General features: G+C 42.2%; 1 protein-coding gene across 2 annotated transcripts in view; it reads right to left on the minus strand.

Moving 5' to 3' along the window:
* Positions 1-3,391: 3,391 nt before the first annotated feature.
* FGFR2 (fibroblast growth factor receptor 2) overlaps positions 3,392-27,652 on the minus strand; it is a 78,282-nt gene continuing 54,021 nt past the window's right edge. For both annotated transcript variants that reach the window (XM_084209904.1, XM_084209903.1), the window contains 10 exons: positions 26,815-27,011; positions 18,887-19,038; positions 16,231-16,352; positions 15,496-15,606; positions 14,576-14,766; positions 11,611-11,733; positions 10,265-10,335; positions 8,416-8,553; positions 7,517-7,622; positions 3,392-3,972 (listed from right to left, as the gene is read on the minus strand). In XM_084209904.1, the coding sequence (XP_084066030.1) occupies positions 3,808-3,972; positions 7,517-7,622; positions 8,416-8,553; positions 10,265-10,335; positions 11,611-11,733; positions 14,576-14,766; positions 15,496-15,606; positions 16,231-16,352; positions 18,887-19,038; positions 26,815-27,011 (1,376 nt within the window). In that variant the 3' untranslated portion in view covers positions 3,392-3,807. The remainder of the gene's footprint in view (positions 3,973-7,516; positions 7,623-8,415; positions 8,554-10,264; positions 10,336-11,610; positions 11,734-14,575; positions 14,767-15,495; positions 15,607-16,230; positions 16,353-18,886; positions 19,039-26,814; positions 27,012-27,652) is intronic.

Below are 27,652 nucleotides of genomic sequence, written 5' to 3' on the forward strand. Positions count from 1 at the left end.
CCCTCAAGTATGTTTGGCCAAATAAAAAAATATAAATAAAACAATAAAACTAAAACCTATTAAAGTTCCTAGGACTTGTCTCCTAACAATATTTTGCTTTTCCTAAACAGACACACATTTAAAATTTCCTGGACTACAGAAAAATCACTAAAACTCATCACTGGTATTAACCTTCTCTAGGTTTAATTTATCACTTTGAGATCATTGAACCTTTCCCTAAAATGATGCTCTCTAAACCTCAGGGTTCTGTGGTGCTTTTTTCTCATGAAAATTGCTACACTGTGCACACAGCTTTGCTCATCTCACTTCCAGAAATAAAACAGCCCATTTATTTGCCTTTAGACAAATTTGAAACTCATAACACAGCTGAACTCTTACTTTTGTAAAGGCAAAATGAACCAGATATTGGATGTTTTAACATCAGCAGAAAAAAGAACAAGCTATATTCTTATCTGATGCATACAGCCTGTGCTACTTGGTATATTATAGCCAAAAATTGCAGTCTTGTCTGATACATATCACCCCTGCTACTTGCTAAATTACAGTAAAAAAGTGGAAACCCTCCAAAACAGGCAATATCAACTTGTTTATGGATTTGAGCTGTAAGAAACCTCATTGCTACATTATTTTCCCATATATTAAAGAGAGTTGATTCAAATCAATACCTAAAGGAGGGACAAAAACCAAGGAGATGCTGAAGGAACTGATTACACCCAGAGCACGCCTCTCATTATCCACATCACTGCACATCCACTTCCTGACAAAATGCACTCTCCATCACTGCCCCCATTAATGGCAACTTTACCTTCAGATGAGACAGCAATCCCAAATCCTCAAGCCTTCTACTCATGAACCATCCAAAGGCAGGATTTCCCCTCTGAACAAATTTCAGTGCCAGATTTTATTTTCTGGTGCTTACTTTCCTCTTGTAACTCCACAGAGGATATTCTGCTTCTCCTGCCCCAAAACTGAGGCTTCTGTGCCCTGCCCTAGAGCCAGGGTTTCCTCAGAAGGAAATCAGTCAGCAGGCAGAGGAGAAGAAAGTCTTCAGCTAGCAGGAAAGAATAAAAATTTAATCTATGGATTACACTATAAAATTAGGAAAATGGCACAACAGACTTCAGATAACATTTGTGGAACGGTGGAATACCTCCAAGGTGCAAATCTGACTCTCTGGGAGCTAAAATATCAACAAAGAAAAACCAAATCACCTGTTTAAAACAAAATCAGGGCGACAAATAAATTTAGATTAATTAACAGCACCTGTCCACCACATTTCTGCACATTTTCATCCTGTTATTTTATAAAGGTACCAACGTAGAAGAGATGCACTTAAATCCACTTCAATACAAGCAGAGCAAGATTGAAGATCTTCTGAGAGCCTTAAAAAAAAATCTTAAAAGCAGACATGTGTCATTACAACCATTGTGGTTTCTGTCACAGTAGCCACTGCTGCTGCTGATGGGAATAGAGGTTGTGGGGAAAGGGAATTCTGCTTTCCAGTGAAGTCAGTGGGAACCTTCCAATCAGATAATTCTTAATTGAAAACCACCAGTTTTTAAGAGGAACTTTTTAGGAGGTTTCTTAGGGTTGGCATGGGGTTTTCAGTCAGAGCAGAAAGAGACAGAAAGGAAGCAAAGAAGAGTTTGGTGTCTGGAGCACTTCCAGAGCACGTGGTGAAGAGCACATCCAACATCCCTCTCCAGGCTAACCTGCAGCAATGTCACCAGAAAGTTCTGCCCCAAGTGCAGGAGGTTTTGGGGTGTCTTCCTTCTGCTTCCAAGTTTAAAAAAGAAAAAAAAAGGAAAAAATACAGCAGAAAACTTTTTAACTCTTGCCATGATGCCAAACTTTCCCTCTTTCCATCTGTTATGATTTTTTTTAAAAATCTCCCATGCAAATGGTCCTCCAGCCTCCCCAGAATGAGTCAGAAACCTCACTAATTAAAGGATACAGCCTAAATAAAAGGAGAACATCTTTGGGTCTACATTATGAACACTACAAGCCATTTTCCACCAAAGACTGTACATATGTTTACTCAAATAACCCATGCTAGTCATGGGTAGACATTTTCCAAGACAGAGGCAAAAGCATTATTCCTGAAAGGATTGCTTTGTAATATGGGATCTATGATAAGGTCCAAAGGAAGATTTTCTGGACGTGTTCCATCGCTTGATGTTCAGGAAACCATTTTGTATGACACAAAGGATTAGGAAAAATAAGCTGCATGACATTTATTTTGTAATTTTAACATTAATATCTGTAGAAACATTTTATTGTCAGTACAAAAGTTAACAGATTTTAATACTTATTTTACCCAATTAAAAAATTATTAAAAAAAAAAAAAAAAAAAAACAAAACCAAAACAAACACACCACCACATAAAACAGTGAAATTTGTATTCATATTCCATGGCCATATCAATGTGAATGTTCTGAAAGTAAAAATACAAGATTCTGTAAAAAAGATGCAAACAACAGTGATATTCTAGCAGAGGCCAGTGCTACACCTACTGTTATGGAATGGTTCAGAAGGAAATACTGGAGTCAGCATGAATTAATCCCCTAAAAAGATGCTGATATTCCTATGGCAAGCTGTCATTATAAACAACTTCTCTCTTTTTAACTTAAGTTACAATAGAGGGATAAAGGCAAAAGATCCAGGCCAAAAGGTCTGGAACCCATTATCCATCTGAGGCAAGAGAATTGTAGATAATTTGATGCATGTGCAACTCAGGGTAGAAGCTCAGCTCCTTTTAGAGCAGTCTGCTCTGCTGTGGTTATAGATCAACTCATGTCTCTCCTTACTTTAAGAACCTTCTTCAAAATGTTCTTTATTTTCTTTTTTTTGGGGAGTGGAACGACTCTGCTTTTTGGACCTCATAAGAAAAAGACTTTCTTGTTAAAGGATTTGGTTGTGATAAGAATAATCATCTGACACTGCAGTTTTTAAACACAAATAAATCAAAAGTTTAATTTCCCCAAATTAGTTATATACTGTAAATATTTATTTTCTTAAAGATCTGAAAACTAGTAAAGTCTGAGCAATATATCTACTAGTCCTCTGTGCTGCCTGCATAGAAATGCCATTTAAATTACAAAAACACAACAACCCTATAAACGATTAACTGTTTTGTACATTACCAATTAGTTAATAAATTAATGATATACCATTTTCCCTGAAAGCAAAGTATTTTCCACCTTTGGATGGTGAAAATTAAGAAATTCTGTGTAAGAACAGCATTTAGCAAATAGCTGTTAAAAAAGAGACTAATTTGCTAGGTGGATTGGGACATCCATTTTTTAAATCAATACAAAAAATAATTCATTGTAAATATATATAATATATATTTATACATATTTTTGAATATATTTACATACATCCAGCACCTATATACTGCATTTGTGCTCTGTAAGTGTGTGCCAACATATATTTTCTCCAAATATTACAAAATAAACAAGAAAGGCAGACCCAGAGTTTGCCTCAAGTCCAACTGGTCCATTGTACAAACAAAGTCTGTTGCAGCTCACAGGAAGCCAGAAAATTGATAGCAATGGGTATCTAGACACAGCTCATAAACATTCTTCTTTCTTGGGAACATCTGAAAGCTGCAAGTGATGAGAATCTTTATGTAGGTTCAGACCGCTTTCCTCCAAATTGTTTTTATTCCTTTTTTAGCTTTTAGTCTCTCTCTTTTTTTTTTTTCTGCATTTCCTATGTACAAGCAGAAACACGAAGGTCCTGGAGGAAAGCTTTTGCTCTGCATACGGTAGGTAGCTTGATGCTCTTGCCTCTTTGTTCCTCTTTTCATGTTTTCACGCTCCCGTTCATGTGCTGGTACTTGGGGAGACAAGGTTCGTAAGGCATCGGGTCGGGGGAGAACACGGAGTCGTCCCCCGAGGAACACGAGCTCCTCGTGTCGGGGTAGCTGGGTGAATACTGTTCCAGAGGTCCACTGAGGTCCAGATACTCCTGTGGCAAGAGGAATAAAACCAGTTTTTAGTCAGTGGAGAGAGCTGACAATAAAATGTCACCGCCGCGCGGATTTTGGAAGAGAGCGGTTGGAGGATGACGCTCGCTCGCTGTGAATCAGCTGCGTTCAAAACTGCCTTGTTGCCTAAATACCTCATAAAACAAGGAGCTCGACTGGGGAAAGAAAAAACAAGCCAATAACACGGTATTTTCTGAAGTCCAACATCACCAGCATTAGCTGTGTCAGTGGGAATAAACATGGCAACCACATCAAAAGAGGGCTTTTCACTCGCAATGATAAAAATGAAATTTCATCCTAAATAGAACCATTTTTCTTTAGCACATGGTAGTGATTTGGAGAGGGAAAGACGCTTCCAACTTTGTATGCCTTTGGTCACTTTGAATCTCTGTTTTATATTCTGTGATATTAAATTTGTGTTTCAACATGCAGTGGCATACGTGCAAAAAAGATCTGAAGGAAAAACAAAATCAAATTCACACGATTTGGGTTTTTGACACCACATATTTGTGTCTTGTGCGTCCCAGAGTAGCCATGACCAAAGCAGTCATTAAAAAAGGAAATATCATCTGCTGAATCCAAGTTTTGGGTTAAGGCTCTTTTGCTAGAAACAACAGTTTTGGCAAGAGAATAAAGTTATTTTTCCCCTTGAAATGTTCCTTCTCTTTCAACTTCTAAAGGCAGCTGCATTCATTTAAATGCAATCTCTTCATTTGCTAAACCACAAGTCATGATCGTACTGACGAGTCGAGTCTTCCACCTCAGTCAGTATTTTATGCTGCTGTGCTTAGGTTTGGGATAATTTAGTCCTTTGGCTAACATTCCTTTTTTTAAGTCAGAGATTCAGTCATTACCATCTTGGAGTTTAAAAATGGTCACCATTTTAAAAGGCGGGCGTGGTATGTTTTAAAATGCTGGAAAATTTAATAGGGACCAAAAGGAGGGAGTTTGGATCTATTGATTACTGACTATGTGGCTGCCATGGGTCTTGAAAAATCTACAAGGGCAATCCTGTTACATATTTGTGGATTAGCAATCAGCCCTACGTGAACAGAAATAATCAGACATTTTTTAAATAGATAGAAGAAGAAAGGATCCCAGTCTTTGAAGAAACAGGACTTTCCCAGGGGCTATCAGACATGGCTCATCATATCAGAAGATTTGATGTAACTCAGATATGAATTCAGTATTGAAGGTAGGATCCTTATCCAGTGTCAATAGCCAGAGTCACACCAAGAGGCACAAGAACCAGCACCAGGTTGGTTTCTGGTGCTCACAAAGCACCACAGCCACAACTCCTGGTGACTTCTGCTCACGTGGGTGACAGAAACATGGGAATGAGAGTCTTTTGGGGGAAAAAACCCAGCCAGAAAACACATTAAAAACCCAACAAGCGATGGTTCAACATGGAAAAGAGCAAGGTGTTACTATTTAGGCAGAAATCATTACTTGCACAAAAGCAGAAGAAATTATTGGCTGCCCCAGCAAAACAAGATTTTGGGTAAACCAGACTGAGCCAGGGTTATTCTGGGGGGCAAGGGAGAGTGGGGAGAGGATAAGCAGAAGTGAGGATCTGCACTTCAGGAAGACCACGCAGATTACACAGAATCTGAGATCTCCAAAGCTGGGGAGGAAAACGGGACACGTTGGAGTTCTCAGGAGGCACCGAGATGACGACAAGCGCTCGGGAACACGAAACGCGCTGCGAGGACAAGTGGAACAATTTGCTTTCCATGTCCAGGGTAAATAGGACAAAAGCAATATCTGATGTTGAAAGATTAGAGATTAGGAAAACAAAGCAACAGGCTGTCGAGAGGCGATGCCGAAATACAGCAGTGGAGATCTGTGAGGACAAGTTACATAAACATCTGTCAGGAATGACAAACGTATAGTGGGCCCTGCCATAGGCCCATCAGATGGACTGGATGTGTTCCTAAGCTTTTTCCAGACACTTTCCTATGATTCTAGTCTAAAGTAATTTACATAACCCTAAAGGCCTTTTCAGGTTAACTTTGAGATCATTCCAGGTCTATGAGCAGCATGTTGGGACACGCAAGAAAGAAAGCAATATCCTTTCCCAGGCTTGGAATTGCAGCCCAGAACCTCCCTCTTGAATTTGCAAACACGTATCCAGTCCAAGCCACCCAGCACTCTGCGGTGGCAGCCAGCCCACCTCCAACTGGTCTTGTGAAATCACGTACGAATTAGGCAGGAAAAGATGCAGGCAGCACTGGATGAGGTGAAAATGGTAACAGGACACAGGGCTACATCCATGGCTCCAGAGAGAGAGAGCATATTCCTTCCTTCCATATCTCTCAGCCAGCCCTGAAGGTACCACTTTTTAGAGTAAGCCTTAAAAACAGAGCCCAGATAAATTTACAGCTGCTACTAATACCAAAGAATCTTTTCAATTACAGCTACTGGGCAAATGATGATCATAAAAAACGCCACCTCTTTACTCAGGTTCTTCTGTCATCTCCATTGTGACATGGCTTTCCCAAAGCTGCTCCACAATCCATTTTTTATTTCTCTGACAATTCAAAAAAATTAGAACATAATGTTGAGGAGCCACATAGAGTGATTCAAATCTCTTTTTTTTTCTACAAAGAAGCAATAACAAATGCCAAAATCTTGTTTTGAAATGGTCAAATCCAGTTCTTGCAACTTTCCTGTGTAACTGCTTTGTTCTTTTTTTGCTCCTGTTAAATATTTCATTTCTCAGAAGTAACAGGAGTTTGTAGAATATTTCTGGGACACCAAGCATTGTCTCTCAAAAGAAATTTCCACCAAAAGAATCAACACTTCCATCACTTGTGATTTTCCTCAAAGGTGCACGTGGTTCAGCGATAAGAGGACTGATTCCTGTGTGAATACCCTAATCAGTGAGTTCCTTGCTAAAACTAATAATATCTCAGACCTCTGAAAGAAAGCTCTTCAAATAAAGCCTTCCTGCATTCACACAGCCCAACCTGAAGCAGCGCTAGGCAGGACCTTTGGATAATTGGATGGCTGTTTGCACATCCCCCGTGGGTCCTCACTCCCTCCACAGAGAGCTATTGCAGTGAACCTAATTCACTCTCAGACACATCATCTGAAATCTGCCATTGACGGTTTCTCCTCTCCTGACCTACATAGCATGGCTGGGAATCAAACTGAGCCAGCAAATGAGAACCACCAGGAACTCCACACACCTCCCTCACGTGCAATTCCTGCTGAAACACAAACACTGCCCCTCAAGCTGCCACGTGCCGTCCCTCGACACTAAAAACATCCAGAGATGCAGCGAGAAATAAACAACAACTCCTCAAAGATGTGTTTCTTTTTAGTTACATAATTCCAGGCACAATGGCAGGAGACCCAGGATTTCGTAGGATACATAGCTTAGCTGCGTGTAACCTCAGAGGACAATGACAAACAGAATTAAGAAGTGAACTTGAGCAGGATTTCATAATTGAATAAATTCCATCTGTCCCCTGAACCATTTTTCCTGATCAGCAGCTCATGGGGGGCACACAATTTACCTACCTCATTAGTTGTGAGAGTGAGAATCCGATCCAAGTCCTCCACCAACTGTTTGAAAGTGGGTCTGTGAGAAGGCACAGCATGCCAGCAATCTCTCATCATCATATAGCTGGAAGAAACACACATTTGCTTGGCTTAATTAAAATCACACATCCTCCTCACAAACCTTTCCATGCACAGTCAGTGCTGCCCTTCACAAGGCAAGCAGAGAGCACACACAGCTCTGCTCATGGACCACTGAAAATCCCCAAACCTGGCCAACCCTCCCTGCCTCAGAGGGGCTTCCTACTCCTGTCTCTCCCTTGCTCAGTGTCTAAATTACCTTTTTGTGGGCCCAATTCTGTGGCCCAGCAACTTCAAAGGTATCAAACTGCAATCTTTTTTACATGTCAGGGATTGCAGTCTTTGTGAAGAAATTAAAATGCAAAAAAAAAAAATTAAATGTAGTTAAGGTCTGTATTGGAATACCTGAAATCACACTCCCCACACAACCAGGAGATAATGCTGTGCTAACACAGGGGTTCCCAGATGGATTTTGTTATGTATAAAAGCAGCCTGATGTACCTCACGCTTGATTAGTGGTATGTGCAACATTTATGAATTTCCATGTTGTTAACATTAAAATCAAACAAATATGGGCGTAAAAACACTGACTGGCTTCTAGATGATTTCTTCTTCCTGCAATAGGATCACAGCAGGGTGTGCAAAGAAGCATCCTCTGCCAAACCTTTCCTGAAATCCTTGCCATACCTTTTCCTTACACATCTATACCCACACAAACATCCTGAATTTTAGAGTCAAGTAGTTCTGAAAGTGTTTGATTCTTCTGGGGGCAGCACTAAACACACGAACTCAGCACAGCTGTGCCCTTTGGCCCTGGCACAGCAAACCAGGGTCCTTACAGCTCGTTGGTGCAGTTGGCAGGTTTGTCCATCCGGTGCCCTTCTTTAAGCAGCTTAAAAAGTTCCTCCACTGGGATTCCTGGGTAGGGTGACCCTCCTAAGGTGAAGATCTCCCACATTAGCACACCAAATGACCAACTGCAAATCAAAGAGAAAACTGCATTAGTAGGCCTGCCTGGAAACAGGGAATCCCATCCCTCCTAGAGATTTTTAAACCAGGCTCTGCCTGCCCAGAGTAGGACAGGAATCTGGGAAGTGCATCAGATGCATGGACAGCATTTGGGATGGGGACTGTTCCCAAATACCCTCTTTTCCTCTGCCTGGTGTGCTCTGAGCACCCAGGGGCTACTGCCCAGCACTGCATCTTCACAGCTTAATGACTTACAGAGCCCTCACAGCTCAGCTGGGGTGCAATTATGTGGCAGGATATTTTGGAAAAAGCAGACTGTTCAAAACAAAAATATTTTGCGTCGCCCTGTCTGCCTTTTATTTATTTTTTTTCCCCCCCTCTTTTGTTGCTAACTTCTGCTAGGAAATGAAGGGGGATAATTTTTAAGCCAGTTTTCCTGCCTGGCTGGCAAGCTGGGGCTCTGTGGCAGGCAGCTCTGCCAGGTGAGCACCAGCACAGAGCCTGCTCTGGCTCCCCAGCTCCTCTGCAGCTCCCCCAGCTCCGCATTTCAGTAAACTGTTTGCACAAACTTACAATAATATTATCTTTAGCCATCTTCAAAGCCACCATGGGGCCAAGAGTCTCCAAGCCCCAGCACTGAAATCCTCGTGCTCCCTGGCTGCTGAGGAGCTCAGGCTGACTCAGTCCCGAGCCAGTGAAGTGGTTTACTTCACGTTCACTTAAATATTTTGCCAAGATGTTATTTTAAAACACAGGTTTGATCCACCCTTAACCTGTGTGTATAGTTTCCTTTGTAAATGATGTAGAGATTGCAGGAAACGCCTCAGCAAATGATTTTCTTAAGGAGAGAGCAGCTTGGAAACTGCACCCAGGATAAAGAAAGAGGAGATACTTCTTATTTCTCCATCCTGCCTTTTTCCTTTTTAACCCTGCACTGACTTGCATAACCTTTTGCTCCTCTGCTGGGAAGCATCCAGCCCTTTACAGTTAATAGCTTTTCTTGGAGAAATAAAAAACAGAATCTTCATCTGTATTGCATAAGAAATAAATGTCTACTTCAAGCACATAGAACTGTAATAGGAAGCAGAATAAACCCTGAGCAGTTGCATCAGCCAGTGGCTCTGTGCACACATTAAAAGAGTTTTGAAGTGTCAGAGTCCAATGATTTCCTATTACATGTGAAGTACTGCTGGGAAGGAACACCACTTCTGAAAATCAGAGAAAACTTTTCCAGCGTACCCAGCCTACGTTTTATTGCAGCGAATCTCAGCACAGATTTTTATAAGAAGTTTTCAGGAACTTTCTTTTTTTGTTGTTCTTTTCTCTCTCTCCTTTTATTTTTTTAAACCTGAAGGAAGTCCAGAGCATGTCAAAAGGCAAGCAAATTAGATAGACTCTTTGTAGCTGCACATCCGTAAATAAGTTCAAGGGGGGAAACTTCCGCAGTGACAGAAGGAGGTTAGCATTTTCCACCTTTCATGTGCTTTGAAGCTGGGCAGATTAGTAACAGAGCACTGGTTAGCAGTCTACCATAAAATCCTCACTTTCTAAGGGCAAGTCCTGTTCCATCTATTAATATGTGAAACAGAATGAAAACTCTTAAAGGTAAAGGACAACAGCAAAAACACGTATGAAATACCCCAAATTTTAACAAACACAAAGCAAAACAAGCCCCCCCACTTCCCATCCCCAAAACCCCATTGGAGTCAGGCCACTTACACATCACTTTGATGTGTGTAAACTCTGTCAAACAGAGCTTCTGGAGCCATCCACTTTACTGGAAGCCGTCCCTGTGAGTTTGGAGAGGAAGAGGAATTAAAATGGCAGCAATTTACAGGATGATTTCTCTAAGAGCTGTCTGCTAAAGCAAACCAGCACACAATTTACCTTGCAGATTTTCACTGAGAGAAAGGTAAGGTGGGCTAAAATACAGAGACTGTTATAAAAATGGATAGAAGCATTGAAGATAAAATTAAAAGCAATGAGAATTCCCAAAAATTTCCCAGACTGCTTGCTAGGAGAATGATAGGATAAGCAGATCAAAATCACAAGTATCATTCTGCTGTGGCTCTTTAAAGACTAAAAAACCCCACAATTAATAAACTTCTGAAAAACAAGCCTGCCTGCAAAAATAAATTGATTACTAAACCCAAGAATTTTTTTTTCCTGTCCCTTTTGCAGTGACCCAAAGCTCACAGTCAGAGCTTTGCACACACAGAACTGGGAATTGCACTGGGTCTGAAATGAAGAAGGTTCAATCCTCTGCAATGCTGCTGTAGATGGTGGTTCTGGCTTCTGGAAGTAGGCAGATGTTAAATTGCCACTAATCACTTGGTGATTTTCATAAATAAGCCACTTAACATGATTGTTAATAAGAAGTTGTATTTATACAAATAAAATCAATGAACTCAATGAGTTCTGCAGAGTTCTCATCAAAACCTAAGTGCAGCTCAGCAGGACCTTAAGAGATCCCCTGAGGAGGTGTCAGGAGCTCAAACAGGTATCAATGCTACATCCCAAATGTTTGATCTTCCTGATTTGGTACAGGCTAAGCAGCAAAACAGTGACAGTGTGGGCAGTAAAATAAATTTTCTCTCTCTCTAGCCCCACTCTGAGATCACCACCAAACCTGCCCCTAACGAGCTGAGCACAGGCTCAGGCAGAAGGCTGAAGGTGACATCAGCACAAGCAAACAGGATTTTTATTGTGGTTGTTGCTGGCATTGTTTGCATTGCAAGATCCTAGGCTGGGTGCTACACCAGCTGGGATCAGCAGCAATATTTCCAATTATTGCAACTGACTGGAGTCAGGGACGCAATAAAAAAACAAAGTTATTGTATTTTAGCATTTCTAATCCTCCAAAATGCAGCCTCTTTGCTTATCTTTTGAAACAACTATCCCTGTAAGAGGAGACAGAAATGCTCATGTCCTTGATCCCTGCTTTTTTGTCTGGGATGAAAAGCGAGTCTGCTGTACAAGAAGCCCATTAACTTTACAACCACAGCTCTGAAATGAATCACTGAAAGAAACACTTGTTTCCAGAGATTAGAAAACCATCCACTTACATTAGTAGTCTTTTTATAATAATCTATATTGTTGATGTCTCTGGCTAAACCAAAGTCTGCTATTTTCATGACATTGCTTTCTGTTACCAAAACATTTCTTGCAGCCAAGTCTCGATGGATGCACTGGAAACAAAAAAGAAGAGAAAAAAAAACAGCCCACTGAAATAAACTGCAGCAAAAGTGGAAGTGCCTCAACACCACAACTAAATCTCCTTTATAGATTTTAACCTAAATGACCAGGTGGGAAAGCCACACATTCACTACAAGCCTGTGAAATATGATTTTTCTTAATTATTGCAATCCATCCCCTCAGCTGGTGTTTCCAAGGTGAACAATGGCCCTAAGAAATGTCTTAGAAAGTCCTGGTCTGCTTAAATCTTATATTTTTGCTAAGGCTGAAAGCTGGCTGGTGACCCAGGTTGTGCCAAGCATTTTGTGATGTACCCTCCTTTACATGTGCCCAGGTACAGGTATAGCAGTTTCATCAGAAATACTGCTAATGAACATTTTTATTGCGTGGCTTCTCTTAAATTATATTATCTCACCAGAGATAAAAGCTGGCATCCAGTCTGAATCAGTGCAACTGTTTTTAATATTAAAGATATTAATGTAATAGTCAGCAGGATGTCTAGGGTGTGTACAATTATTTCGACCACAAGACTATAAAAATGCAATCATGAAAAGGAAAAGAAAAAAACCCCAAAACAATCAGGGTTTGACTGTTTGTTTTTAAGATAGTTTTGATACTGAAACTAAACCTATTACCTCCTGAGAGATGTTTCCTTCATGTCAGCATTATTCTGGCACTGAGGGGACTCTGTGACTGCTCTGGGAATTATTCCTGTGGTCATTTATTAGGGTTGATACAAGGTAGCAGTGAGGGCAAGGTAAGAAACACTGCACTTTGAATCCCAGCAGGATATTTCATTTATTTTCAGCTTAAATATATTTTCCCCTCCTCAGTTTTGGATAACTCCTGACATTTTATGCTTTATTTCAGTATGTGCATAGAAACACTACAAAAAGCTATATAACAACCAGTATTTTTTCTGGCTCTTTTCTTGCCCCAGCAAACTGCTGAGATCTCTTATCCCACATGGGTAAAATGAAGTGTCTGCTCCTCACTGGGTTAGCCATGGGGAACTGCCAGGAAAAAGCTGCTCCAGCAATGCCTTCAGGAGCACAGGACCAGCCAGCAGTGCACGATTTCAGCATCCCATCAGTCCTCTAACTCAGCATCAGCAATGCTGTGGTGGCAGAAACAACATGGGCCAAGCTTCCTACTTTTAAAATCATCCCTCCAACCTTGGAAACGGGATACTGGTTCAAAGTACAACTGCTTGTAAGGCAAAAACTTCTTGTGAGGCAAAGGGTAGGTGAACAAACATCACCTTCACTATTTTCTTTACTGAAGTCTCAGGGAGCCCCTTGATTGGGCTGAAATAACAAGAACCCTGCCCTTCTCACAGCTCTTGCATGATGGCAATACCATGAGAAGAGCAGCTCTCTTATTCTTGCAGCTCAGTAAATGGATCCCTAAGGGGAGAGGAAAGGCTGAAACACAAACAGAAGTGGTGGGATATCTGGAGCACAGCAATGCACAGCTCTACTCCACGCTGCCCCTGCTCTCCCTCTGCCTTGGGCAGTGCCTCTCAGTCTTCCAGCCCAGCACAGCACCACACAAGTGCTTTTGCAATCAGAAAAGGCTGCAGTGGCTCCTGGAGTGTCCTACAGCAGCACTTCAGAGCTCCTCGGGAGGACACTTGCTCTCAAGATGGCTGATGAAAAGATTTATGTTTTCCTTTCACATCAGCTCTGTTTTCTTGGGACCTGGCTCACTGCCAGGCAGGAGCTGCAATAATTTCAGGAGGAGATATTCTGAGGTGTGTCACCTAATCAATACCCCTGCTTTACTCCACAGCTTTAGAAGAGTTGTGCCTTGCTGTCACACACGTCACCTGATGAGCTAAGATTTACTGCTTCAAAACAAAAAGAACAAAAGCAAAATTAAACCTGGATTCCCTCTCTTCCCCAACCTCTACAAGCACAGAAAAAACAATAACAAAATCATGACTCCACACAACAGGAATGGAAGGCTACACTCAGCCCTGGTCTCTGCTTAAAAACAGATCCATACTTGGGAGCAGACATGACTGGAAACCAGTATAAATCCCACTAACCACCCCACACCCTGCAGGAAGTCCTTATCATTGCTATCTGCTGCTCTGGTTCAGCCTTTGGGTCCAAACATCAGCCAGGGTATCCAGGATGGCTCGTCCACTAAGCCACAGTGTGTTTACAGAGTTAGTTACACAGGGCTATTTAAGGTTTTATAACTATGATTTAATCAAAGTGCTGGTTAAAAAGAAATGCTAGAAGACATGTTTTAGAAATAAGTGTCTGGGGACATGACAGGATAAATAGATTCTTTCAATCAGCTCACTTTCCTGAAACACCAGTTTACAGTAAAGTGTATAATTCAAGTGACCAATGCCCTCCACTTATTTTTGCCTCTTCTGCCCACTCTTTTTGCCCTGCTGTCTTGGGTCTCCTCAACCCTGCCTGTTGGTTATTCTGGAAGTCCTTTCAGCCACTGAAATAATTTGTTTTACACCACAGTGTGAAAGGATTTGGTTGGTTTGACTGGAAAGAGAAGGCAAACAGAGGCTGCTGCCTCGTGGGTGGAGTGATGTGACTTGTGTAACCCCTGCGCTCCTGGATGCAAACTGCAGGTACACCCACGGTATTTACTTCAAATGATCCACTCCAAGCCTCATTTCAGCCACACTGCTAAACAAGGATGAAAATCCTTTAAGTGCATGAATTCCCCCACTGATCTGCAGGGCTGTGGATTCCACAGCCTCCCTGAGGCAGCTCCTTCTCCCAGCAAACTCCTGAACGCCAACGAGACGGGCACAAAACCAAACCGAGAAGAAAAGCTCTGTATTTGCTGATTTCCACCTACTTTTTGGGAAGCCAGGTACTCCATGCCTCGTGCCAGCTGGTAGGTGCAGGACACCAGGTCCTTGAATGTCATCTGCTCCTCGGGCACCCTGTTGATGTCGAAGGAGTATTCCATGCCGGGCGGGCGGCGCGCACGCAGGTACTCCCGCAGGTTCCCCTTGGAAGCATATTCCACTATCACATACAAAGGACCTTGGCATGAAAAGAACCATGGCAAAAGCAGGGTCAGGTACCAGGGTGAAATGGTTTTCATGTAAAAAAAGCTTTTAGTGTGCTATAATTAATTAAATGAATCGGTGAAAGGGGAAAACGGCAAGCACTGCTTTAAAAAAATAGAAGGTTTGGATATCGCTTCCCCAAGTGATTGCCCAAAGCTCCACAGCAGGAGTGGCAGAGACACAATTAGTGCCCAGTGCCTGCTCCTTTCAGACTATGCCATGTACTGAAAAACAAATATTTTCAATAAAAAAACAGCCTGAGATCTCCAACAAAGGGAAAGAACTTCTTAATGTTTTTTTTTATTATTTCCAGAGTGTTATTGCCATTCTGCATCACTTTATGTAGCATAATTAGCTTTTCCAGGAGTAAAAGTACTCGTTTCAAATTTGTGGGGTGCAAGTTCTCCTAAAGCAGGACTGACAATTCAGAACAGCAGACATGGGTAAAGGCCCTGCAAAAGGTCATTTGTTCCTTACAGCAAGGGATTAGAGAGTTTTCATATGATACAGGACCCTTTCTCATATTAAGGCTGCAGCTATAATGAGAAACAGAAGTTAAAATATTGCTGTTAAGCTAAAGAAATACCTCAAAATCCTATCACGGCATGACTGCTTCCTTAAAACCTCTTGAAAAATTATGATTAATGAGACTTTCACAGACCTGTTGGAAAGTCCTGGTTTACTTTTTCTTTTCTCTACTCACCATCCTGGGTACAGGCTCCAAGAAGATTGATGATATTTTTATGCTTCCCAATCATCTTCATCATCTCCATCTCTGACACCAGGTCAGACAGGTCTTTTTCTGTGGCATCATCTGTAGAAGACACAGGTTCAGTTCATAAATTTTAGTGTGCCAGCCTCAGCTTCAGTAAGGCTCATCAGCTGGTATAAAATGTGTGGCTCAAAAGGCAAAATATGGGATTTGTTCTCCAGTTTACACTGCACATCACATATTATGGCCTGCCAAAAAATAGTCTCAGCCTCTTTGGTGGACTGACCAACTCTTTAGTGTTATTATGCAAAGTGGCAGCACAGCAAGACCAGACATAAAAAAGCTGTCCTTAGTTATCAAACCCCCAATAACACTGCCTTTCCTGCACACTAACCTTACAATTAAATTCAAAATAAATTGGCACCAACCACCTGGACTGAGTGGGCTCAGATCTACACAAGGATAGCCTCTGACATGAAATAAACTGAAAGCAGAGAGACCCACACGATGCTAATACATCTCCTGGCTCCCAAATACTCACTGCTCAAGATAAACAGGCTGTCAAGGGTGCAGATTTACACCCCAAACCGCTGAAGGCTGAGGTCAGCTATGTGCTCTCTGACCCACCCCGCAACGATGACAGAGTTCAGATGCCACAAAAGGAAATTCTCGGGCTGAGAGCCGCCACACTGCCCGTTCTGATCCCTAATCACCCAATTTTCTTACCTTTCAACATCTTCACTGCCACGGTCACTGCTTCTTTTGGCCTGTCTTTGTCAATCCCCACCGCTTCGGCCATGACCACTTGGCCAAAGCATCCTTCTCCCAGGGGTTTGCCCAGCGTCAGCCTGGAGGTGCAAACAGCAGATTAACACACAGCATCTGCTGCAGGGGTGCAGCCAGTGAAATTCCAGGGCTAAATATAAAAACCTTTCAACTAAAAACCTTTCAACAACTTGCTGCAGCGCCAGGCGTTGATCATATGGAAGCAATAAGGGCCGGGGGTGTTTGCTATGGGGTGGTGGAGTGAGCAGCTCAGAAAGGCACAGCACTCACTAAACCCAGCTTCTGAGCTCTCCTCAGGGAGGATGGCTTGTGGGGAGATGGGGCAGAGCTCTGGAAGAACATCAGAGCGTGGCTGGAGTTGGGGAGCAGCCAGCAGCAGGTCACATCTCCTGTCACCGTGACAGGGCTGGTCACCTTTGTGTCCACACTGACTGCAAGGAGGTGGGAGTCAAGTTCCAACCACAGTTCCAGCTCCTTCTTGGCTGCAGGCTCTTTGCAGCCACAATAGGTTGAAGGGATCATTAGGTGCCTCCTGCCTGCAGAGCCCAGGCTCTGCTCAGAGAGGGGAGGCAGAGACTGGAAAATTCAGTTCTAATCACAGCACCAACACCAATCCCTCCTAAAAGGAGCAGTCACTCAGTGGGCTCTGCAGAATGCATTTTGTGGAGCACATTCCTGGTTGCAAAACCTGCTTAGGTCCAACAGACAGACATAGAGATGTTGATCTCAGCTCCATGAAGAGAAAGAGATGAAATAAAAAAGAAACTTGAAAGCCTCTGGGCAAAATCATTTTGATTCCAGCCTAAGTGCTTAAGGGCTAGAGCCAGGCTCCTCTACTTGCAGAGAATACCTTGTGACATCCAGCAGCAGCGCTGTGGAATCAGGGAGGATGCTCAGTGAGAGTGCTACTGATAATGTTATCCAACATAGGGGCCAGATTCAAGCATTTTTGTAAACAAATTCTTAAGGACTTGACTTTCCATGGTCAACAGGAGGATTTCACAGATATCACAGATGTAGGGACTCATTCTTAAACGCATGGGCACCTGTCTTCCACCATGAAGTACAGGGAGAGGCTGTCATGCCATCAGCAGCAAAGTTAGATGAGGGATAAGTGATTTGAAACCCTGCTTATCTGCTTGGGCACAGGACAGAAGTGAGGTGGCTCCTCCCAAGGGCAGCCAGCTCACTCTGTCACATGTGGGCTCTGGCTTGGTGAGAATTCCTCGAGCTGTTCTGGGCTGGTTTCTAAAGCAAATGCAAGCTTTAAAAAGGTGCAAAGACTGAAGGGCAGCATATGCTATGCTGAGGTCACCCTGCCTTTTCTCCAGAGCTAAAGCTGAACTCAGGGTCTTGGCAGAGAACAAACATTTGCATTGGAAACTGGTTAATTTATGTGCTATTGCCCTGCTAGGACCAAAGTTACAAACCCCTCATTGTGTGCCTGCTGCCCCCCAGCCTAATAAACTGCCTCTAAATAGCCTCCTTTCATTGCAGATCTGCTCCACCTACATTTGTGCCGAGCACTGGGTTTAAATGTTTAGCAACTCTAAAATTTTCCGCATTTAGCGGATCCCCCCAGGGCACGGGCTGACAGGAGCACATATACAGACCCCACTGTTGGCCAGAAGGCTGCAGGTGGCAATTACTGCCTTTTACTCTTGTTTTCAGCTAAACCAATCAAATAATTTCCAGAAGAGTTATCAGAAAGCTCAAAATTACAGTTCATCTATTTGAAAGGTACAACCCTGAACTTCCAAAGAGAACTGTCCATGATAAAAGGTGTTATTTTCTCAAAGTACCCTAAAGACCTCTTAAAGCTAGCACCAATTCTGATAAATAATCATGTTCATAAAGGGTCCTCCTTTGTTAACATTATCTGTCTTTTGCATGTCTTTTTCTATATTAAGCAATACGATTACAGTTTTAATTAGATTATCCAAAAGCTCATTTTGCATGTTAGTCAACAGACCTTGAAGAAAATATTATGTAGCCAAGTGAATTTGAATAATTCAAAATTTAGTATGCTCTGCTTGAAACCCAACACCTTTAAGCCATAGGAATTGCACATACGTGCACCCAACGTGCAAAATGTTCCCCTAAATTAAAAATAATCATCTCTATTAACACATATCAATACAAACTCAACACCAAATCCTAACAAGAGATGGGACAGAAAGAAAAGTTTGTCCAATAGCATAATTTAGACTTTCTCTATTTCCTACATATTATATTAGCTTGGTTTTTTTTAAATATTAGCCAATTAAGTAGTTAACTAAGAAACACAGGGAAATCACCACTGCCCTTCAACAGTGCTGGCATGTGGATATTTTTCCAAACTTATTTCCTAACAGAGGAGCTACATTTCAGCAGAGCATCTGAAAACCTGCAATAAATCTGAAAATACAATCGGGGCTGCAGGCAGAAGAAATTTAGTTTCTATTTAACCAAACTGATTTCAGACAACTGAATTGAATCTTGATCTTCAGAGCAGCTCGAGGTCACTGAGATTTTTCTTTAAGTCACAGGAGGCGCGAGGAGAGATGCTTCCTCCTGCCACGCTGCTCAGGGTGGCTCAGACACAGCAGCCACGTACTTATCTCTCGGGAACTCCCACTTGGGGTCTTCGGGCAGCTCATACTCCGAGACTCCTGCCAGCATGGGGGCATCAGCCGTGGAGGAGAGGCGGGTGGTGATCCTCACCAGGGGCGTGTTGGAGTTCATGGAGGAGCTCGAGTCGGCCGACACCTGCGGTTGCGATGCGAGATGCAACAAGGGGGAAAAAAAATATGGAGATGTAATCTTGGCCCAAAATCTGAAAATCACCAGCACCAGACACCAAGCCAGCTCAGAACCATGGTGTCAGGAAGTGGCTGAATCTTGATTCTAGTGCTCTGTTCTCACATTTAGCCTCCCCTGTAAGCACAATAGTGGCTCTAATGGCTGCCAATGCTGTCACTCTGTCCCACAACTCAAAAACCACATAAGTTTTAAATTTATTCCCTTCTATTCCCTTATTTTTGTTTATCATATTAATTCATTTTTAAATAAACTGGCAGTATTTACATCACTACCCTCAGATATCCAAGCGAGCAGCTTATACCATGAGCAGATGACCAATAAATTCTCTTTTTCCACTCCTAGTTGTCCATGTCACCACATCTTTTCCCAAATCAGCAAACCCAGGTGGGGTCCAGCTCTTCTCCCAAGGAAAAGCAATAGCACAAGAGTCAATGGCCTCCAGAGGAGGTTTGGACTGGATGTTAAGAACAGCTCCTCAATGGATGGACTGTCAGGCTGCCCAGGGCAGTAGTGGAGTCACCACCCTTAGAGGGATTTAAAATATGTGTAGATGTGGCACGTGGGACATGGTTTAGTGGTGGTCTTGGCAGGGCTTACATTTGGACTCAACAATCTGAAAGGTCTTTTCCAGCCTATATGATTCCATTACTTTCTATTTTCCAAGTACTCAATACTGAAAGCATCAAAAAGCTATCACAACACTTCAGTTTTCAATTAACTACATTCTTAACTAAAGACTCTACAGGAAATGTGGGGAGGAGGGCCTAAAAATAACTCAGTTTTGAAACTCTGGAGTGTGATTTCTCATCAGCTCCGATATCTTCCTTAGAGTACCAAAGGTACTCATTGATAAATGTTCTGAAAAAAGAGGCTGCTGCTCCATCCACGTAATTTGTTTAGTTGTGAATCTTCTGTAAGGTTCTTTCCTCAAGCCTGCAAGCAGCAGCCTGACATCTGCTGCCCTCAGAGCTTCAAGTGAATACTAACACAAAATAGAAATGCCTGTATTGTCAGTCTTCCCCTTCCCAGTGTGAATCCTCCTTCTCTCTTCACGCCACAGTCACGTCTTGGCCAAGCCCAAATCTGGCAGCCAGGCTGGGATGAAGATGTCACAAAGCCATCACTGGCACCCATCCTCACACCAGGCAGCAGGAGGTTCTTCTCTTGGACCCAGCTGGAAGCCTGGAGCACCAGAGTACCCACACCCTCATCACCTGGATGAGAATCAACTTGGCCACCAGGTTTGCTTATGTAAAATGTCACCAGGCTACAGCTTTGTTCCACAAAATTAGATTTTAAAAGGCATCTTTCTAAAACCAGAGGTTAAGAGTGGAAAGAGGTTTCATAAGGAAGAAAATGTTAAGGGTTGCTATCAAAAAATTAATCCTGGTAACCAGATTTGCAGCTGACAGACCTTTCCTGATATCAGAAACAGCTCCTGCACACAAGATGTGGCTGTGGAATGAGAGAGTGAAACTGCACAAACACAAGGCCACCATTCAATAAAGAAAGGTGGACTGCTTCTGCCCCATTCATCCCACCATCATGAATGTTAATATTTACTTCCAGCAAATATAAGTACCTGGCACATTCCTCTAGGAAAATAAATCCAGCGACCACTTGGGACACAAAGAGAAAAGCACTATTAAGGCAGACTATGGAGGTGTAAATAAATCAGAGAGTGAATACTGAATGGAGTCCTGAGAGAGAGATGCTGCCATGCCCAGCCTGCAGAAGGGAACTCACCTGCTGGACCAGTCAGCAGGAGAACCAGGCTGGAATCTGATCTGCCTTTTTTTTTTGCCTTTCCTTCTCATTTTCATTATTTCACTGCAGTTTGAAAATGATGCTTCATGAAATGAAGCAGCTCAGCACCAAGAAATGTGCAAATCTCCACTGTGGCAGCTCCTCTGCCTCCAACCCTACATTCCTGAATTCCACTTTGCTATTTCTGGCTTCCACTTTTTCATCTCTCACCACAAACCTATCAATACTCTATGACCACTTCCTCCATATTTCCAAAATCTACTTACTATTCTCCAGTCATTCTACCATGATCTTTATTCAAGTTTTGGTTCTTATATTCTTTATTAGTTAACATTCTCTTTTCTTCTGCACCTGTCTTTGCCAGTACAGCCATTGTTTTCAAGGGACAGAAATGAAGCTACAAAATTTAGATACCTTATGGTATCAGAAACAGTCCAGAATTCTGGGTTCTGGGATCTTGTTTTTTGGTTTTAGGTTTTTTTTTTTCATGAATACTATCATTGCACTAGACACTGCCTGGATCTCTTCCAGAGTCTCATCTCTTCACTAGTTTTCACACTCACCATTCAGCAGTCTTAGCCTGGTTAAAGCCTAGAAATATAAACTTGCAATAAACTGAAATACTCTGGTGATACATTTTAAACACAGAGCTTAAATAGCAATAATGTATAGAAAAAAGCAGATTAAAGGCTCTGCCAGTTTCCCTTTTAACACTACTCCATATGTTTAGTTCACAGCAGAACAGTGTGATGGCCAGAGATACTGGAGGTAACCAAAGTGCATTAATGATGAGAAATCCAGAGGAGAAGACAAATGGACTGCACTCCCAGGGAATATTCTCCTGATTGACTAACTGGAGCAGTACAAGGAGTTACAGCAGCTCAAGGGCTATAAAAATCTGCTCCAGAAAAGATGAAGCCAACCCAGCCTGGCCTGGGGTTGGGGGAGATTTTCTGGTTTGAAATGGCCTCTCACCTTTCCTGCAATAAGAAAGAATTAACCTTTGATCTCCTCCCTCGAGCATTTTTTTTTTTCACTGCCTTAGAGCACACTATAAAAGACTGAGGAAAATCCTACCAATTCCAAGGTCAGTAGACATGGTCAGCTTTAATCTACACTTAAGTGGCAGTTTTCTATTTGCTTTTTCTCTTTTTTCCAGCTTGCCACGTGCAGCTCTGCTCTCCAACCCCTCACCACGCAGGTTCACCTGACACAGGTGAATTAAACATTGTGGGGGCTGACACCCTGATGTGTGTGATGACACTGCTCTGATTTCATTTCTTAATTAAAGAAAGAAAGGTGAAAGTCAGCTTGAGTTGAGCAGAGCACTGAAAGAACCATTATGGTAGATGTTAACCTCAACAGGAAGGCAGAGCTCCAGCAGAAAATATTCCTTGTGTGCTTCCTTTGTGCTTTTAGCAGGCCAGGAGTGAGAACAGCACCAGCCTCAGACAGACCTCCAGCTCCAAAGCTGCACTGGAGAAGGAGAAAAGTCCACTGCACCCAAACCTCCCCATCAATGCCTGATTATATCCCCACTTTAACTACATCTTCTTCCCCTGACCAGCACACTGTGGTTAATCAGCTCTCAGTTAATGCTCTACAGGCATTTCTAAGCAGCAGAGCATTTAAAACAAACAAATCTTTGCTGGAATCTTTAAATGCCATGTGGCAAAATCAGCTGCAGAGCAGTGTGTAATTGTCTGTAATTGATTATGAAGGGTGTTTTCCTCCACTGATAATTCATACCATGTCCTGGAGCCTGGATCTGTCAGTTCTGGCACTCATGCTGGGACGTTTTAGCAGGCCTGCAGTGATTTCCTATAACTGTCAGCCTTTTTGAAGGCTCTGCAGTAAAAGTTAATTTGAAATCATATGCATATTTGTACATTATAATTAGTAAATAATGCTGTTAGCTGCTGGAAGGAACAGCCCACCTGAGTGAGCAGATAGAGGAAAATACAAGGTTAAATGCACTACACAAAATTGAGTAATCCTAATGTTAAGTACTGACATTTAAAACACATGCACCACCCCTCCATGAAAAGCACTCATTTGGAAACACTTATACACAAAATCATATCCAATAAGCACCACCAGACAAGACAGTGGTTTCCATGAAAAAATCCAAGCATAAAGAAAAAAATGAAATAAATATTTAAGGCAAATTCCATTCAACAATATCTTACTGACAGTTGTGTATTAATCTTTGTACTTCATAGTCTATTCCTCCAAAAAATTATAATTTTACTGCTCAATATTACATGAAATACTATATTATTTTCCTTTTTCCTGATCACTTTTCTTTTTTTTTCATTTCTGCTGCCATCATCATTTTGAATTATTGAAGTACCACTTTGAACTATTCTGCTGGGTGAGCTCAAGCCTTGCTTGAAACTGATCAGTCTTTGTTTATCACAAATGCACCCATTTTATCTCTGTGAAGGATTAGACTCCACAACAACAACAACAGGCATAAATTAATGGGATTGTGTTTTAAATACAAAGCATTAAAAAGATCACTGTTTCCTGTTTAAGATACATGCATGTTGAGGGGGTCCAAATTTGACAGATTGACTGTGACAGCCCAAACAAAAACCTTTAGTGACGACAAACATTTGTACTTGACCTTGAGCAAGTCACAAGAGATGGGATTGTCTTTTTGTCTGCTTCAATTACAAATTATCTGTTAAAACAAAGGTTCTACAGAACAGATGCACATCCTACTGAAGGCTACTCTGTACTCTTTTGGTTCAGTGGCCCTGTCACTTAAAGCCTGTCCTGCAAATCACCTTGTGGGGCTCAATCCCACAAATTCTTCAACCCCTCCCTCTCAAACTGCTCCCTCCACCCAGACCATGGGTAACACTTGAGCTGAAAAGAGGAGCTGCCTGCTGGGTTTCCCTGGAAAAAGCTGAAAGTTGAGGACCAGATCCTGGTGAGGATGAGGACTGAAGGGGATGGGAGCTGCTAATTCCTGACTTCATCCTGACCCTTCCTAGGAAGGCGAAAAGAACTGTATTCTGGCAGGGAAAAAACGCCTGCCTGTGGGGAATGATAAAATCCTGCGGTAGCTCAGGCTAAACAGTGCAGGAGGATCCAAACCAAACCATATGTTACTCAGCAAGACTCTTCTCCTGCTCAGACAAGATGGCATCAGAGCCCTGCAAACGTCTCTCTGTGAACCAGGATTATTTTCCAGCCCAGATCCTTGGGGACCCTGACCCAGCAGCAGAAGAGCTTTGAAAACAATATCAAGAATTTCCCAATCTGTGGCCTCATTTCTCTGGAATTCCAACAAATCCCATCACCCAGCCCTGGATGCCTGCCCCATTCTCACAGCCTACCTGCCACGAGCATCTCGCTCCCTTCCACCCTCCCACCTCATCCCTCCCACACACAGCACAAAGGGAAACCTTCTGTGATCCACAGAGAAATAAAGGTTTAGTGACAAAACCCCACCAAGTTTAAATACAACCCTCTGAAATGCAAATAAACTGGAACAAAGTGAGCTTGGTGGCATAATAAAACGGGGCTGAATGATCCAGAAACACACACCCTTTAAATAAAACATCTGGATTATTTTTCAGTTCTTCACTTGTGACAACAGCCCTGAAATCCAAAACCAGATTTAAAAGATGCAGAAACTGAAGAGCTGCTGCAGCACCAAGGAGAAATGAAGGAATATTCACAAGCAAATCTTCAGGGACTGCTTGTCTCATCCTGCCTTTGCAAACTGACCAGTGAAATCATCAAACCAGAAATACAGATTGCAGACAATGCTTACAGTAGTTACGTTTTCTTCCATGCAGACACAAAAGCAGAGAGACCTTCAATGAGCAACTGCTGCAAACAAACAGTACCAGGAACAACTGGGAGCAGTGGGATTTTTGCTTAAGGGTTTAAATAGCATTTGCACTTTCAAATATAAATCTTTTTTTGAAAAAAAAGTATTCCCAGTTTTAAAAGCAAAATGCCACTTCGGCTAAAAAAATGTAAAAACGTTGAAATAAATTGATAAACCCCAACGTGACAAACATGTTGTAAGGCAGTTTCTTTCCCCTGTGAAAACAATAGCTTTGGAGAAGGTCCATATTGCATCATTTAAGGATAAATAGCTAAACTGAGGGCAGTGGTTGGCACTGCTGTCACATGAAATGAAATAACACTCTGCTCCCCGAGGAACCATTTCCAGCTGACACAACTGAGCTCACACCAAACCCTAGGTATTTTTTATACCATCAACTTGTCTCTGAGTCATTAGGCTTTTATATTCAGGCAGAAATCTAATAAATGTCTCCTATCTAAGCAGTTGATATGTATCTCTCTCTCTCTGGCTAAGCACACAACATCTGAAAGGCCTCCTTTGTCCAGAAAGCTACACAGATTTCTAGCCAGAGAGATGTGTGAATTTTGAGCTGAGGGCTTCTCATCACTCTTTCTGACACACTCAGAGTGAAAAGTCCCTCTTTATCCCAGTGATACTCAAGCAAATGAGTAAAATCATAAAATTACCAAAAAAAACCCCAAAAAAACCCCATAAAAAATACACCAGAAAACCAACCTGAAGTGGCAAAGAAAGTCAGGAAAAAAAAAAGAATTAACATTTTTTGCTCATAAGACAAACCAAATATCTTTCAGATTGAAAAACATTCAGGTGCCCCATCTCAAGTTTCTGTAAAATACAGAATTCAGAGGAAGATTGCTAAAGCATTCCACTCCCTGGTATTTTTAACCAAGGAAATTCAGACACCATGAAACAAGGGTCCAGCAAAATGTAATGCTGTTCAGAATCTCCCACTCTGTGTGCCCATGCATCTCATTTCAAACACTTACCCAGGCTGAAGAACCCTTTTTAAGGTACATGTGTTACTCTGACAGTGACAATATTCTGGACAGGCTGCAAAAACAAATCTGCAGAAATCCTGCACCACTTCCTCACGGTGCAGATGGACACAAAGTGAACCCTCCCATCCCAATTCCTTGGCCAGAGCCTGGATCCAAACCCCCAGAGAGAGTTTTTTTGGCTGCTGAGGTGACCCACAGCCTCAGATTCCAACATGCCCCATCCTGCAGGGCTGAAACCTGGGGGTGCAGAGGTCTGGCCTCAAGATCTATTGCAAGAAAATCAAAACCTATCAAACTCCAGCTTCTAAAAACACCACAAATCCTTCAGGAGAGGACAGTGTGTGGGAATGGAGGCTGTTTTGGCAATTGGTGGCCTGTGATAAAGCCAAAGTCCTGTTACTTGTTCAACTGGTTTGTTGCTCGTGGCATCGTCCTCTCCAGAATTGCTCATTGCCAGCCACAAACAATTGTAAAATGTATTTCATGTGATGCTGTTGTGGGCATTTTAAATCTGGCACTTGCTTTTGTTTCTTGCTCAAAAGCATCATTATCTTAAGCTGTCCAAGATCTGATATAGTATCTCCTCTATTTTTACTTTATTACAGTCTTTTTTCTATTTTGGGGTGTTTTCTGGATGCCTGGCTATGGAATTCCCTCCCTTCAATTTTCAAAAGTCTTCCTGAAAAATACCTCTCTGTATCTGGTACCTAGTTACCATAATAATAATAATCACCTTAGAAACATCATAAATATACAATTAAATAGGATTCTGTTCCAAAGCCCATTAAGGCAGTAACATTTTTTCCATTGACTCCAGCAAGCTGTGGGATCCGGCCCCAAAATACTTGAAATACATTTTTTTGTCCCCCATCTCCAGACTGCTAATACAGAACCTATTCCAGTTTTTACATTTCTCCCCTCCCTACCAGCCCTGCCCTGACTTCCTTGAGACACCCATCCCTGCACAAAGACCTTCTCTCCATCCCACCCGCAACCTGCTACAATTTATTAACTCCCTTCCCCACCCCTTTCCTCAGCAGGAGGATGTGCTGGCTTAGTTGTTGGAAAAAAAAAGTTTTTTGAAACTCTTTATCTACTTTCTGTTACCTGTCTGCGCAGGGGGATTCGCTTGGTCAGCTTGTGGACGGCGGGCTGGCTGCTGAAATCCGGCTTCTTGGTGGTGTTCTTCATGCGGCACATGATCACTGTCAGCACCATGCAGGCGATCAGGAACACCCCTATGCAGTAAATTGCTATTTCCAGGTAGTCTGGAGAGGTTGGGTATTCCTTTTCTTTCTCAGGAGCTGGATGGGAAGGTTTTGGGAGGGAACAATCAGGCCACAGGGTTAGCAAACAGGGCAGCACTTGGAGCAATAATGGTAAGATATAAAATATGACCAATTCTTGTGTGATATTCAGAGCACTGGATGTTTAGGCCATCTTGTCATCTTTTTTCTGGATTACTGCTTTGATTTTTCAGTTTGAACTGGGTGTGAGCTTGTGCATCTATGTATGCATACACAAAGATACACACATGTCTGCCTAGGTAGGTATGTACATATACACTGAAATATTGCATGATAAAGGATAATTTTGGAGGGAAGACAAAACTGTTCAAACTAGGCTCAGATTCATTTTGTTACTCGAGTCAAAATGCAAAAGCACTGCAATTCTTGTGAACCACACAAAAGCACATCCAAAGATAAAACTGCGAATTAGCCCGCCTGAATGAAAAGTGTCTAAATTTGAAAATAAATGTTTGGGATTGAGCCAGCTTGAGTCTGCCTGTTTATTCAAAATTTGCAGTAGGATCTCAAAATACAGAGGGAAGGGGGGATGAATCAGTCCCCCATCATGTCTATAAACTCAGCTTAGGGGGTTTCAAAAGGGTTTCAAGGAGCTGGCTGTCCAGCTGCTCAACCAGCTGTGCTCCATGCTGGGTGCC

Source organism: Fringilla coelebs, assembly GCF_963513975.1.
Source record: "Fringilla coelebs genome assembly, chromosome: 8".
Classification (NCBI taxonomy): domain Eukaryota; kingdom Metazoa; phylum Chordata; class Aves; order Passeriformes; family Fringillidae; genus Fringilla; species Fringilla coelebs.